The sequence below is a fragment of the Mauremys mutica genome, chromosome 10 (genome assembly GCF_020497125.1).
Source record: "Mauremys mutica isolate MM-2020 ecotype Southern chromosome 10, ASM2049712v1, whole genome shotgun sequence".
NCBI classification, from domain to species: domain Eukaryota; kingdom Metazoa; phylum Chordata; order Testudines; family Geoemydidae; genus Mauremys; species Mauremys mutica.
The window spans coordinates 32,966,366-32,981,988 of NC_059081.1; the positions used below are offsets into that span (position 1 = coordinate 32,966,366).

The 15,623-nt window shown below is 40.3% G+C and overlaps 1 protein-coding gene across 1 annotated transcript in view; it reads right to left on the minus strand.

The window, feature by feature from the left end:
* DPP4 (dipeptidyl peptidase 4) overlaps positions 1 to 15,623 on the minus strand; it is a 72,243-nt gene that overhangs the window by 19,878 nt on the left and 36,742 nt on the right. Inside the window, exons 13-19 of the mRNA XM_045032944.1 lie at positions 15,153 to 15,257; positions 14,988 to 15,055; positions 6,440 to 6,493; positions 5,719 to 5,843; positions 4,517 to 4,564; positions 2,748 to 2,846; positions 465 to 534 (exon numbers count right to left, since the gene is read on the minus strand). Of these exons, the coding sequence (XP_044888879.1) occupies positions 465 to 534; positions 2,748 to 2,846; positions 4,517 to 4,564; positions 5,719 to 5,843; positions 6,440 to 6,493; positions 14,988 to 15,055; positions 15,153 to 15,257 (569 nt within the window). The remainder of the gene's footprint in view (positions 1 to 464; positions 535 to 2,747; positions 2,847 to 4,516; positions 4,565 to 5,718; positions 5,844 to 6,439; positions 6,494 to 14,987; positions 15,056 to 15,152; positions 15,258 to 15,623) is intronic.

The window sequence follows — 15,623 nt, forward strand, 5'->3', positions numbered from 1 at the left end:
ATTAGAATGAGCAGAAGAGAGTGAGGGGTCTATTCATTGACTTCAATGGGTTTTGGGTCAGGATGCAAAAGGACTATGGTCAGCTATATTCAGAACAATCTGGAAACAGGGCCTGGTCCTCCAAGGTAATGAGGAACTCTTGTGTGCCCTGAACTCCTGTTGACTTCAGTGGGAGCTGGGGTTACTCAGCACCCCATGGAAAGGGCACAGAATCATGCCTGAAGAGTATCCAGTGCCATAAACAACAGATACCCTTGTTAGACCTTGCAGCATCTGACAGCGCACATGCTTAGGAGGTCCACTGTAGAACAAACCACATGACAATCTATAGAAAACTGGGATTCACAATAGTTTCTCTGTCTCTTAAACCCACTTTTAAAGGCCACTTGTGTGTTTTCTGAAGTTATTAAAAGTCTTTGAAGGAAATGAAAGTGATTACAATGCTAATATACTTGAAGACTTACACATCAAGGAGCAGAGGGTACTTCTTCGAGGAATCAAAATGGGGAGGTAAGATCATCTGATACCACAATGCTAAAAGTAAAAAAAAAGAAATTTGATTTGTATTAGTTGTGCTATGAAACAACTAACATATAGCTGCACTGTTCACATAATCAGTAAAGTACATTTGAGTCATCCATTAATTTTTAAAAAATTGTACAAAAAACTTTATTTTATTAAAAAATGCCCTAAAACAAATGAGTCTAGATTTAGATTTACCAGGTTAATTAGAAACCTTAAATCATAATATCTTCGTGGTTTAAAAGTAAGTCACTAGAAATTCTGAAAAAAAGTTCTCAGTATGTTTTCGGTGGTTGAGTCTACATTTAATGTGGAAATCTTGACAAAGTGGTGTGCTGCCAGTCTGGTATCAGCCCAGAAAATGCTTTTCTAATCAATTTTCTAGCCCCCATGTCCCAAATGAGAGAGGAAACCGAGTGGAAATTATGAACTTCCCAGGTAAGTATGGAACAATGAACTCTGTTCAATGGCCTATGAACAAAATCTTAGAAATATGTTTTATTATATTTACATAATAGGTAATAGCAATGCAATTCCATGCTTTTCCTCTCGAAACTGTGATGGAAGAGCTGGGCTGAGATGAGTTAACCAAACATATTAAGGGTAGACTGTGAATGATATAGGGAGTGCTGCAGACTTAGCAGTTTGCTTGTTCACTGAAGGATTTTATAGGAATGGATGTTGCACACAGAGTGTAATGAGTGTTGTAGGAATGTGTTGTGTTCTAATGGTTAGAGTCCAAGTGTTTCAGGAGTTTGTAGAGTTCAGACTACACACAATGTTAAAATATAAAGGTGCTAAGTGACATTCAAAAATTAAGACCCTGGGTCATTTGTGCTCTGTGGATGTAGGTACAGGCATCTTCACTGAGATGTACAAGACACATGGATTTAAGAGGATATTTGGATCTGAAGTTTAAATTAATGGGATTTTTTTTCTGCCAGTACTACACAAAGAAAGAAGAGGAAATTCCCCTTACCCAACAGTTTCTACCCAGAAGAGATGAAGTAGTAAGAGGAAGAAGGAATAAAAAGATGAACACACAACTGATAGCATGAAGATCATCTTTAAACCTCCATCTTCCCTGGTAGTTTCCATCTTTAAACCTACTAAAAGTGTCACTAGAAATAAAAGACAGAAACACAAAGATGAAGGAGAGCTATAATATTCATGAGATAACAGTGGGAGGAGGGAGGTATCAAAAAAGAGCAACAAAGAGAAGTTTGTAAAACTTGATTCCTGTAAGAATGTTCATTTTGTTTAGCACACTAGCGGTTGGAATGAAGAATAGTCCAGGAAGGCACTGTGCATTTCTCATAGCCTATCAATGCTCCTCAACCCAGTATCAATTCAAGGCAAGACTCCAAGGAAACTTAAGGGGCCATGAACCTAAGCAGCTGGTTTGGGTTCCTTGACACCATGAAAATCCAAACCAGAAAGATTCATAAAGCATTAGTGGAGAATTCGCCTAGTGGGCAATTTAGCCCCATATCTAATAACCACTTAAAACAAATTCTTTAAGCACTAAAACATTGTTATATTGTTATTCAGAAAGCCTGGAGTCAGTACACTATTCAAGCATACACATAATTTTAAGCATACAAAGTCATTCCACTGACTTCAATGGGACTAATCACATATTCAAAGTTACATACATGCTTATGTGCTTTGCTGAATTGGGGGCCTTAATAACCCAAAAAAGTTTTCCAGAAATTTATATCCTGTATCTATTTATGAAGAATCATAGTACCACTCCACCATGATCTCTGTATTCAAACACAAGCCACCCACATTAAATGTGCCTTTAAATTAACATAAACTAGTAATCTCTTTAAACCAATTAAAATTCTACTATGAGCTTTCTGGCATAGCAGCACTTCTATCCTTTAATTTTGACTCTTCACCCTACCACATATATTATCAGCTAAAACAGCAGTCATCCACAACATCATCATAAAGAAAGCACGATACACACTCTACAAAATAAATTTGTCAAGGGTAGCAGCTGATTTTATTATGTGTAATTTCAACAGTGCTGTCATTTCACTATTTACACACATTCTCTCTCTCTCTCTCTCTCTCAACTAAAAGTTTTAAGAACCAAAGACTAAGGCTGTATTTATTTAAATTAGAATATATTTAAGAAAGTTTCTAGCCCAGGATTTTTAAAATGTATTACATCTTTCCTAAAAACGGTAAAGAATTAAGACATATTTTTAACTTACTGTATCCATTCAGACTAATGGTGTCAACTTTTTTGGAAGGCATTTGAATATCCTTCAACATACTGTCCAAGTCTGTGTTGTTTTCCAGAAATCTGATGACTAAATAACAAGGTGGATAAAAAAATCAATGATTTTTTAATTTAAATACATTTTTCCTTTTTAAAAATAAACCTGTTTAAAGTACAATTTGGAATTTACAAGCTTCATTAATATCAACATTTACTATAATCTATTAAAATAATTTAAATAAATAAAAATATGCTGCATCATTGAGCCCTCTTCAAATTTTAACGAGTTACAGGTTGCTGCTTTTTTTTTTTTTTTTTAAATGGAGCCCTGGAGCACACGCCTATGGTTGAAGCTGCTCCACATTGTATAGAGTAGTGAAATATCCACTGGAGCAGGAACTGGAACCTGGGTCTCCCACATCTCAGGTGAATGCCCAAACCACTGGGCTACAGAGTCAGTAACCCACTCTTGATCCCTCCCTGACCTCATGACACCTCAGTTTGTCCTGATTTAGACACCTAACTGCAGGAGAGGGCTCTCAGCTTTGAATCCCAAGCAAAGAGAAGGACATACACCTGACTGAGATTTAGCCATCTAGTTCCCTCTGAGGGCAGGGATTAGGCCTCACCCCTCTCCTTAGCATTTCCTATTAGTTAGCTTGGGTAGTTCTCCACTCAGCTTGCTGGCTTCTCTGAATCTCATTCTTAGGCACCTAACTCTCCCCATGCATTGTACTAACTCAGGGCTTTGAATTCCACCTGGTGGCAGGGCGCCTAAATGTTAGGCACTGCAATGTTCAGCCTAAATCTCCTTTATGAATCAATCTAACCCCTAGTGGGATTTTCAAAAGCACCTAAGCACAACACACAACTCCCACTGAAATCAATAGAAGCTGGGTGTGAATCTGTTCAGGTGCTTTTCAAAATCCCAGTACGTAGCTATTTGCACCCCTAGGCATCTAAGTACTTTTGAAAATCTGGCTTATGGTGACCAGAAACAATCCATAAATTCACTAACTGCAGTTAATATGTACTTTAATAAATCAGTTTGAAATGCAAAACATGGTTTAATAAACTTGCTTTTGTTCCTTTTGTATCAAACACATTTAAGGCAGTTTGTTTATTTATATAAATATATATAAATAAACAATGTATCAGGTCTGGTTTTGTACACTTTTAACTGAATTCCAGCTCCCAATCAAACGCACCTCGGCAGAAATCATGAGTAAAGCTTTACCTGGTAAAAAAGAAATGCATTATTTTCTAACATAATAAAAATGGGAAATTTAAGAATCTGAACAAAATGTTGAGCTATATAATTGCTTATATAGCTATATATAGATATAGTATATTCTCCTGGTTAGCAAAAAGTAGTATCAAATTTATTTGTAATGGCTACACTTAGTTGCAAATCAGTATCATTTAATGGTTATACCAACCAATGAGAATGAACCTTGCTTTAGGAAAATAACTAAAAAGTAAAAAGCAAGAGTAAAATTTATTATTTAAATCAAGTTTTCCTGCTTGCTGATTTAAATCACTGCTGAAAATCAACACACCTTGTTAAGACAACAACAGAAATAAATGGCAAGTCTGATTACTGAATTCCAGTGCATTTTATCTCATTCTACAGGGAAAAACTCAGAGTTAGCCAGGACATGATTGACTGTCAAAAGTTAAAATACCCTAAGACTAAAGGAACTGCATATCTGCTACACACAGACACACACGCTGCAATTGAAAACAGAGAAGATCAAATACCATGATCATCACTACTTCTGGACAGCATAGAAATGGGCAGGCCGGGACCTGTTGACACAACAAAAGAACATCTGTGTATTAATTGAATGCCTTTTTAAACGTGATCCTGTAACACTAACTAGGAGACTGTGAATCCCAAAATGTTCAGCTTGGGAAAGTAGCTGAACTTCTGAATGAGTATCTGAACCTTTTCAGGACCATCACTGAGACCCCTAGAGTCTCCCCAAAGGTTCTCCACCTACTTTCCACAGAAGCCCCAGGATCCCCCCTCCCATGTTTGAGACCACCCAAAGTGCGAAAGCATTGGCTTAAGATTTCAGCACCTTAAAGCAATGTGCATTTCAGAACTCAGGTGATTCAGATGCTTTTTCGCTGAACTAGCTAATTCATCCCTATCACTTTCCAGTATGTGTGCCAGTAGGTCAGTGACTCAGGAGGTGAGTTCACATGTTTCCTGGACTCTAAATATTGGACACTAAATATTTCATAGACTCTTTAACAGGCTTACCATCTTGCCCCTGATATTAATCACACTCACTAAGGATTTCTCGTCCCTAAAATGTTGCTCCCAAAGGAACATCCAAGTGCTTCCACAATATACAGCTCTCTACAGCAGCATCTTCCCTTTCAGAACAAGTCTCCCTATGGAATTCTGCCACTGATTCCCTGTGAACCACCAGTCATCAAAGAAGGCAAGAATCTATTGTCCACATTCCACTTCTGGAGTGAGAGTGTCACCTCTGTGATACTTGAGGGCATTAAAGTGTTTAGAACTGAAGAGAGGGGGCTCGTAGTAGCTCATTCTTTGAGATGAGCCATCAGCACTCGCACATGCCACTGACCCAAATCTGTTGTCCTTCTGAGCATACTGCAAGATGAATCTCTTTGCACAGGTGGCTTCAGAGATGGGGCTTGCTGGAGGTTAGATCTGCATGGGGGAGGGGAACTGTATGTTTTGTTGGGGGGTTGAGTTCAGCTGACTGTTGGGGTAAGTTTCATTCCATTTTATTTTTATGCTTATAATTTGAGTGACGGGTGCTTAGAGCCTACGACAGGCAGCTGTTAATTACTGCATAAATCCAAAGAAACAACAATGAACACTTAGCATTGTTCTTTATCATGTACCATAGACATCATTGGTTGAGCCCCTCCTAATTAAATACTGAGTCACATTTGCATCTATTAGTTTGGGTCATACTCACCATAACAATTCAGCAGATAATACTGTGCATCACTGCTGAAGGATGCAGAATAATACTGACATCTGTCTTTGTCCAGATCACAGCTCACACACTTAGGTGTGGTTGGACCATTTCCAAACGACACTCTGCAAAGTGATGGAAAGTTTCATTTTAAAGGTAAATGACATTCCTGAGAAGGTCCATTCAGTCACCACAGTTATCAGGTGACTAAACAATGCCAGATGGAATTTGTCTATTTTACATCAGAGACATATCTCTGTACAAACCATGCATAAGCATTTATGTAGAACAGAACTCCCTAGTAACAATGCATTTTGCATTATGATGTGCTTTTCTTAATACTGTATATAATGGCATGTTTGTAAGGTGCAGTCCTGTTCCCATTAAAGTCAACAGCAAAACTCCAGTTGATTTTAAGGGCTAGCAAAAACTAGCACGCCAGAGTTCAGGATATACTGCAATTTACATCATAATCAAAACTCTAAAATACTAATATTATAATGAGCATTTTTCATCTTCTAAATCAATTGTTTTATTTTCTGTAACCCGGCGTCTTATTTAACAGCTTGTTTTCCTAAAATATTTTAATTAAATATCCCACACAGAACTGTACATTTTATTCAGGATCAATGGATTTTGAATCTCTTAATCACTAAACTTGTCTATTATTTTCATTACATTCTTTTCATTTCTAAATTTGGAAATATAATAAGCATCATACTTATAAAGGTTTCTTCCTCCTGGCTTTCCACCAAATTCATTACTGATGTAGTATCTATAAAACAAACACACCGGTTGAAGAAAGTTATTTATGGTGTATTTACACAAGACATAAAATGATCATTTAGATATTGCTTAATTACATTTTTATGCATCGAATTTTTATTTAGAGAAGTTAAGGTAACTCTCTCTAATGTAGGTAAGTATATGAGATATCTTGTGGTGTTCATATTTATATCTATCCAAACAAACTGTCACTGTATTATTTTTATATATTCAAAGTTGCCATACTCAAGTAACTTGCTTCACATATTGTGGTATTTCTGCCGGCCATAGCATTTGCAGAGACTAATACAATTTCAGAGGAAGCAGTGAAAAGGCAGACCCTCACTAGAGAGAACACCTTGTGTTTGGACACAGTAGTTGCAAGGGTGCTAATGACTGCACTGCACCTTTAAGTCAGTGGGAATTTGTCTGTCTGGCCACGAAGGGAACAGTGCTTTATGGCTGGGGTGGGGGAGTGAGGCCAACTGCTGAAAAAGGGGACAAGGGGCCAGTGTGCTGACACTGACTCATCCACTGGGAACTGGATGGGCAAAATGATTTAAAAGGGACAGCCCTGTGTGTGAAGCCCCCTTTTACATGGAGAAGCCTGAGGCAGCATCCAACCTCTCTCCCCTTTAGGTGGTGAAATACCAGATTGGCGAAGGTGGAGTTGAGGTTTTTTTGCCTTCCCCACAGTGGGTTCAGGGAGGGCTTTGTTCCTGCAGACTGACTCCCTCAGGGAACTGATGCACAGGATCCCCTGGGAAGCTAATATGAGGGGGAAAGGAGTCCAGGAGAGCTGGCTGTATTTTAAAGAAGGCTTATTGAGGGCACAGTAACAAACCATCCCAATGTGCAGAAAGAACAGCAAAAATATGGCAGGCAACCAGCTTGGCTTAACAGAGAAATCTTCTGTGAGCTTAAACACAAAAAGGAAGCTTACAAGAGGAGGAAACTTGGACAGATGACTAGCGAGGAGTATAAAAATATTGCTCAAGCATCCAGGGGTGCAATCAGGAAGGCCCAAGCACAATTGGAATTGCAGCTAGCAAAGGATGTGAAGGGTAACGAAGGTTTTCTACAGGTATGTTAGCAACAAGAAGGTGGTCAGGAAAGTGTGGGACCTCTACCGAATGGGGAATGCAACCTAGTGACAGATGATGTAGAAAAAGATGAAGTACTCAATGCTTTTTTTGCCTTGGTCTTCACAGACAAGGTCAGCTCCCAGACTGCTACACTGGGCAGCACAGTATGCGGAGGAGGTGAACAGCCCTCAGTTGTGAAAGAACAGGTTAAGGACTATTTAGAAAAGCTGAACATGCACAAGTCCATGGGGCCGGATGCACTGCATCCAAGGGTGCTGAGGGAATTGGCTGATGTGATTGCAGAGCCATTGGCCATTATCTTTGAAAACTCATAGCAAATGGGGGAGGGTCCTGGATGATCGGAAAAAGGCAAATAGAGTGCCCATCTTTAAAAAAGAGAAGAAGGAGAATCCAGAGAACTACAGACCGGTCAGCCTCACCTCAGTCCCTGGAAAAATCATGAGGCAGGTCCTCAAGTAATCTATTTTGAAGCACTTGGAGGTGATGAAGGTGATTAGGAACAGTCAACATGGATTCACCAAGGGCAAGTCATGCCTGACCAACCTGATTGCCTTCTATGATGAGATAACAAGCTCTGTCGATATAGGGAAAACGGTGGATGTGATATACATTGACTTTAGCAAAGCTTTTGATATGGTCTCCCACAGTATTCTTGGCAGCAAGTTAAAGAAGTATGGATTGGCAGAATGGACTATAAGGTGGATAGAAAGCTGGCTAGATTGTCGGGCTCAACGGGTAGTGATCAACGGCTTGATGTCTAGTTGGCACCCGGTATCAAGTGGAGTGCCCCAGGGGTCAGTCCTGGGGCCAGTTTTGTTCAACATCTTCATTAATAAGCTGGATGATGGGATGGATTGCGCCCTCAGCAAGTTCACAGATGACACTAAGCTGGGAGGATAGGTAGAGACTAGGGATAAGGTCCAGAATGACCTAGACAAATTGGAGGATTGGGCCAAAAGAAATCTGATGAGGTTCAATAAGGACAACTGCACTTAGGACGGAAGAATCCCATGCACTGCTACAGGCTGGGGACTGACTGGTTAAGTGGCAGTTCTGCAGAAAAGAACCTGGGGATTACAGTGGAGAAGCTGGACATGAGTCAACAGTGTGCCCTTGCTGCCAAGAAGGCTAACGGCATATTGGGCTGCATGGTAGGAGAACTGCCAGCAGATCGAGGGAAGTGATTATTCCCCTCTGTTTGGCACTGGTGAGACCACACCTGGAGTACTGTGTCCAGTTTTGGGCCCCCCTCTAAAGAAAGGAGGTGGACAAATTGGAGAGAGTCCAGAGGAAGGCAACAAAAATGATTAGGGGGCTGAGGCCCACGACTAATGAAGAGAGGCTGAGGGAACTGGGCTTATTTAGTCTGCAGAAGAGAAGAGTGAGGGGGGATTTGATAGCAGCCATCAACTACCTGAAGGGGGTTCCAAAGAGGATTGAACTAGGCTGTTCTCAGTAGTGGCGGATGACAGAACAAGAAGCAATGGTCTCAAGTTGCAGTGAGAGAGGTCTAGGTTGGATATTAGGAAAACCTACTTCACTAGGAGTGTGGTGAAGCACTAGAATGGGTTACCTAGGAAGGTGGTGGAATCTCCACACTTAGAGGTTTTTAAGGCCTGGCTTGACAAAGCCCTGGCTGGGATGATTTAGTTGGGGCTGGTCCTGCTTTGAAAAGGGGTTTGGACTAGATGACCTCCTGAGGTCTCTTCCACCCTAATCTTCTATGATTCTATGCATGGCATGAAGGGTGGTAGGCTGTATGTCGCAACGCACGATGTAAGTGTGGGGTGGATGTCCAGTGCAGGTACTCCATGGGGAAGGGACACAGTGACCGGATAAATGGCTTGGAGGTGTTCATTAAAGGAACAAAATGGGGGGAGGGGGAATTAGAGCTCCTATGATTGGTACAGCAGGGAGCCAACTCCCCTTTTTTATAGCCCACCTTAACCCTCCTATGAGGGGGGTGGATGGTAAGGTCCCAGCAATGGATTGGCTGGGAGACCTGGATGGAAAAAGAGGGGGAGCTGGCAGACCCCCCCCCCCCGGGGAATTATGGAATGAACATGGCATTACCTGTACTGTACACTTTTATCAGCTGGATAGTCCCAGACATTTAATAATAAAGTTGCAGCCTAATTAAAACCATATCAAATGTCTCCTGCCCTTCTTTCGGTATAGCCAGACTATTATCCTCCCTTCATGGTCAGTGCCATGAAAACAGGTGAGGCTGACCCCCCCGTCACTGATTTTATTGCATTCCAGGATTGTTGAAGAGGGACAGAAGAGAGTCCTTCACAGATTTCATTAAGTCCTGGCTTACATTTGTCATGCTACTGTCTGTTTGACACAGACAAGGTCATACTGAATGCTGCCATTGAGTATCTGAGTGCAGACAGAAACACTGCTCAGAAGTACCTAAATTGTGTCTTTATAGTTGAGATTGCCTATCAAAGGAACAAGCATAACCCTGGAGGCCAAGTGTTGTGAAATTACAGGTCTGGATCAGAGATTCCAAAGCACATGGAGAACCTGCCTATGTAGGAAACACCAGCATAGCTGATTAGATCAGCAACAAAATAAGGAGCACCACTGAAAATAGGGTGACCACACTGACTGATATAGAGCCGAAGTCAATTCAGAAAAGTCTACGTAGGAGCAGAAAAAAAATAAGATATGGTTTGATTTTGGCTTATATTTTAAATTATGGAACAGAATCTTGGGTGTGCTGGCACAGGGCTTGGTACACAGGATGAGGTGGAGCTTTCCACCCATCCTGGAGGCAGCTGGGGAACAATTTGGCCTCTGCTGAAACTTAAAGCAACCTCAGCATTAGCTGTACCAGTCTCTATTGCCATTAGGAGCTGTTGTAACAGCTCTGGCCATGTCCCCTCCAACACATCCCTTATGCTGAGGAAGTGGCAGGAACTCTCTCTTGCTGGGGGAATCCCCAGCTGCCCACTTAAGGCACTTAAAGTTTTAAGTAACCTTTGAATCCCTGAAGTAGCGAAAAGGGCATCAAGCCAGGCCAAGGATCTGGCTCAATACATTTAGCACTTTGGCTAGGTTACTAAAATAAAGAATAGCTAGGATGTAGGGTTCTCTCTTGGCAACAGTTTTAAAAGAGCAATTTTCAAAACAGCAGTTACTGTTTTGTGACTCTTCATGGAAAAAATGTTTAGTAACTAGGGCTAATCACAGTTAACTCATGCGATTAACTCAAAAATTGCACTGTTAAACAATAGAATACCAATTGAAATGTGTTATAATAATAATTATTAGAGATATACCTATCTCACAGAACTGGAAGGGACCCTGAAAGGTCATTGAGTCCAGCCCCCTGCCTTCACTAGCAGGACCAAGTTCTGATTTTTGCCCCAGATCCCTAAGTGGCCCCCTCAAGGACTGAACTCACAACCCTGGGTTTAGCAGGCCAATGCACAAACCACTGAGCTATCCCTCCCTTCACTATGTTAAATATTTTTGATGCTTTTCTACATTTTCAAATATATTGTAGTCTGTGTTGTAACTGAAATCAAAGTGTATATTATTTTTTATTACAAATATTTGCACTGTCAAAATGATAAAAGAAATAGTATTTTTCAACTGACCTCAGACAAGTACTGTAGTGCAATCTCTTTTTTGTGAAAACGCAATTTACAAATGTAGATTTTTTTTGTTGCATAATTGCCCTCAAAAACAGAGCAATGTAAAACTTCAGAGCCTATGTCCACTCAATCCTACTTCTTGTTCAGCCAATCGCTAAGACAAACAAGTTTGTTTACATTTACAGGAGATAATGCTGCCTGCTTCTTATTTACCAATGTCACCAGAAAGCAAGAACAGGCATTTGCATGGCACTTTTGTAGCCAGCATTGCAAGGTATTTACATGCCAGATATGCTAAACATTCGTAGGCCTCTTCATGCTTCAGCCACCATTCCAGAGGACATGCTTCCATGCTGATGACGCTCATTAAAAAAATAATGCTTTAATTAAATTTGTGACTGAACTCCCTTGCGGGAGAATTGTATGTTCCCTGCTCTATTTTACCTGCATTCTGCCATATATTTCTTGTTATAGCAGTCTTGGATGATGACTCAGCACATGTTGTTCATTTTAACACTTTCACTGTAGATTTGACAAAACGCAAAGAAGGTACCAATGTGAGATTTCTAAAGTTAGCTACAGCACTCGACCCAAGATTTAAGAATCCAAGATTTAAGAGCCTTCCAAAATCTGAGAGGGACAAGGTGTGGAGTATGTTTTCAGAAGTCTTAAAAGAGCAACACTCTGATGCAGAAACTACAGAACTCAAACCACCAAAAAAGAAAATCAACCTTCTACTGGTAGCATCCTACTCAGATAATGAAAATAAACAAGTGTCGGACTGCACTGCTTTGGATTGTTATCGAGCAGAACTCGTCATCAGCATGGACATGTCCTCTGGAATGGTAGTTGAAGCATGAAGGGACATATGAATCTTTAGCACATCTGGCATGTAAATATCTTGTGACGCCAGCCACAGCAGTGCCATTAGAACACCCGTTCTCACTTTCAGGTGACATTGTAAAGAAGAAGTGGGCAGCATTATCTCCTGCAAATACAAACAAGTTTGTTTACCTGAGTGATTGGCTGAACAAGTAGGGCTGAGTAGACTTGCAGGCACTAACATTTTACATTTTTTGGTTTTGAATGCAGTTTTTTGTACATAATTGTACATTTGTAAGTTCAGCTTCCATGATAAAGAGATTGCACTACAGTACTTGTATTAGGTGAACTTAAAAATTCAATTTCTTTTGTTTTATACAGTGCAAATACTTTAAATAAAAATAAATATAAAGTGAGCACTGTACACTTCGTATTTTGTGTTGTAATTGAAATTAATATATTTGAAAATGTAGAAAACATCCAAAAATATTTAAATAAATGGTAATCTCTTATTGTTTAACAGTGCGATTTATCACGATTAATTTTTTTAATTGCTTGACAGCCTGATTAGTAACAGTCTTTTATTCCAACATTTCTGTAACTCCAGGTAGGTAAAGAGCACCCTGGAAAGCATTCTGGATCCTACTGACTTTAAGGGGAATTGTGAAGTTAGTGGGAATTTTGCATGCATGTCCTGGGATAGAATGTTGTCCTATACAGGAATTTCATGGTATTGGTCATTAGAGCCTTAGCAGTGCAATTCTTGATTGTAGCTACAACCTAGAAGTGACTCAATAAAAATGATCACATGGTGTTCCATAGTTACTGACCAATGGCACCAGATCAATACAGTTTAGTTTACAACAGTTTCTACCTGCCCCAAAATACCAGACCTCCAAGTTCTCTCTATGGGAACCACAATTTGGGCAGATTTCTTTCTTACTTACTCATCACCACCCAGATGTGTGTATTAGAGGATTTGTTATTGTACCTGAACTTAAAAACAGGCATTAACTTGTGCAAGAAGCGTCAAATTCTATGAGAGAAGCCAGGTGGCACCAGCCATGATGCACAACAGCGAGCCAGAGGCTATGATAAACAATGACCCACAGTCAAGCTAGCTTATATGCTGCCAGCCATAGCATGAGCTGGACTTCAACTTGTATTGCAAGCACAATGCCGTCACCTGTCCTACACTAATTTTTTAAAAACGTAAATAGGCTCTCATCAAAACATATCCAGGAATCTGTGGGTTAAATGCCCCTGTACATCATCTGGAGGTATGTTAGTTGGCCTCATTATAAGTAAGATCTACCGGAGAAGCTTTAAAGTCCTTGGTCTTTGCGTGAACATTACACAAAACAGTGGTCCCCAACCTTTTTGTGACCAGTAGCACATTCATGTTTTCAGAAGAGCGTGGCGGGCGCCAACAATTTTACAAGGCTTATTTTGTATTTGTACATTAAATAATACAAAAAAACATATTTAATATTACCTAATATATGAATCCAGAGAGAAGAGAGAAGCCGGAGAAAAGCCGCGAGGACAGAGAACAGTGGTGCCCACAGCCCTGGAGTATTCTGTCCCCAGCAGGTGCGGGGCCCCAAATTCTCTTCTCTGCTGGGCACTAGGCGGGCCCCGCACCTGCTGGGGACCGAGAACACCAGCGCCTGCAGCCCCAGAGTTCTCTGTCCCTGGCAGGTCCCCTGCTGGGCACTAGGCGGGCACACATAAATGCCTCGGCGGGCGCCATGGCACCCGCGGACACCATGTTGGGGACCACTGACACAGAGTAAATGACTGAACAGGACTTTAGATGATGTAATGTTACTCTGTTATATATTGCTAACTAAATATATTTATTGTAACAGATGCCTTATTTATTGTGATTGACAAGCACACACACACACACACACACACACACACACACTTAATACAGTATAGTTCCAACTCTCCTCTCACCACATCTGTTTATCTCCATTGACTAAGATGGAATTACACTTGATTTATATCAGTGTGAGACGAGGACCAAGCTCATCATATTTTATGCATCGTACACACTGCACCTACTATTCCTAAAGTTCTTGCTAGTCATGAACCGGAACAGAATAATTTGAACTCAGTTTCTTTTTGCTCACGTGGGCTACTTTGACAGAGACTGGTTATGCAGTAAGTGGTAAAGAATGCATCATTTTTCACTAGAATTTTAATAATTACATAAGGTGACTTTTGCCCTCTGAACTAAAGGCTAAACTTTTTTTTTTTTTTTTTTTTTTTTTTAAAACAGAAGGACACATCCAAAATGAGCCGGGCCATCTTAAAAAGAGGCATTTCTGGTTTTATGTGAGCAACAGACTGAAACAAAATAAGAATTTTTCTAAAACAAAATAAGGAAAGTGCACCTGGAAAAGCTTCTCTTAGAGCCAGTAGGCTTAAGCCTTAAATATTCCCTTGACAGTCAAATCAAGCAGAAAAAAATAGTGCAACTGCTGCATTCCCCCCTCCCCTACAATTTCTGGTCTGTATGTGAAGAAAGGGCATAGTGTTTCACAGAGACTGTAGTATCTTTTAATAACATGCTGTAGGAAAATCATACAGTCAAATACAGATAGCAGTGTGCATGTGTGTACATGTATCTCAAAGATAGGACCACACTGCAAAGTTCAGAACTATATCTAGAACGAAGATATCTCCCAATATTTAGAGGCATTTGCATGCAGAGTTTTGGGTTGGGAACCGTGTGAGTATGTGCACATCTGAGTGAATCCTTTATGTTCCACTAAACTTTTATGGACTCCTACCCCCACAAAGACAAGTGGGGTGGGTCTTTCTTCTAGCCTATTCACAAGGGTTAGATTTTCAAAGGTACTTAGGCAAATAAAGATACAGATACATGCCTAGTGAGATCTCCAACTAACCTGTATTATGTTGTAAAGACTTGCAATTAAATTGCTTTTCTTACAATACTCACATAAAGTCATTGGTTACAGCTTCTATGCTGATTACTTCCCATTTTCCATGTGTAATGGGTATTCTGCTCTAAAAACAAGGGGAGGCAAAAAAGTAGAATGATAAACTCCAAGCTGGCCTGAAGAAATTTAAATCAGCAGTGACTATCCTAAGAGTTATTACTCACCCCTGTGCTGTTGATATAGTGAATGTGCTTGAAGCCCTCTGTATTGCTTAAAATTTTGTAGTAGCTAATATTATCAGATGTAAAGTAAGGATCAGAAGGCTGAAACTGGAAAAACACAACAAAATTATTAGAGCAGATAACAGAAACCCAAGAACAAAATGCTGACCTTCAGTTTTTGGGAATCCCTCAGCATCTGAATTCATGGGCTCTTAACATTCATGTCATGCATTTCGGTAAACATACCACGGAATACTGTCTCAGTTCAGGGCTGGATATCTATTTTGATTAGGTGCATGGAACCTATAGCAACCATCTTTAGAAGTAAACACAGCCAACATGTTGTCTTTGTTTCTTCAGCAGCAGAATTTCCGGTGCATTAGCAACCTGCCACCCACGAGCTCCCACTTCCCCTTCAAATGAAAGACTTTCAGGTTTACTATTTCCCTGTCACTTTATAATATCATGGTGTAC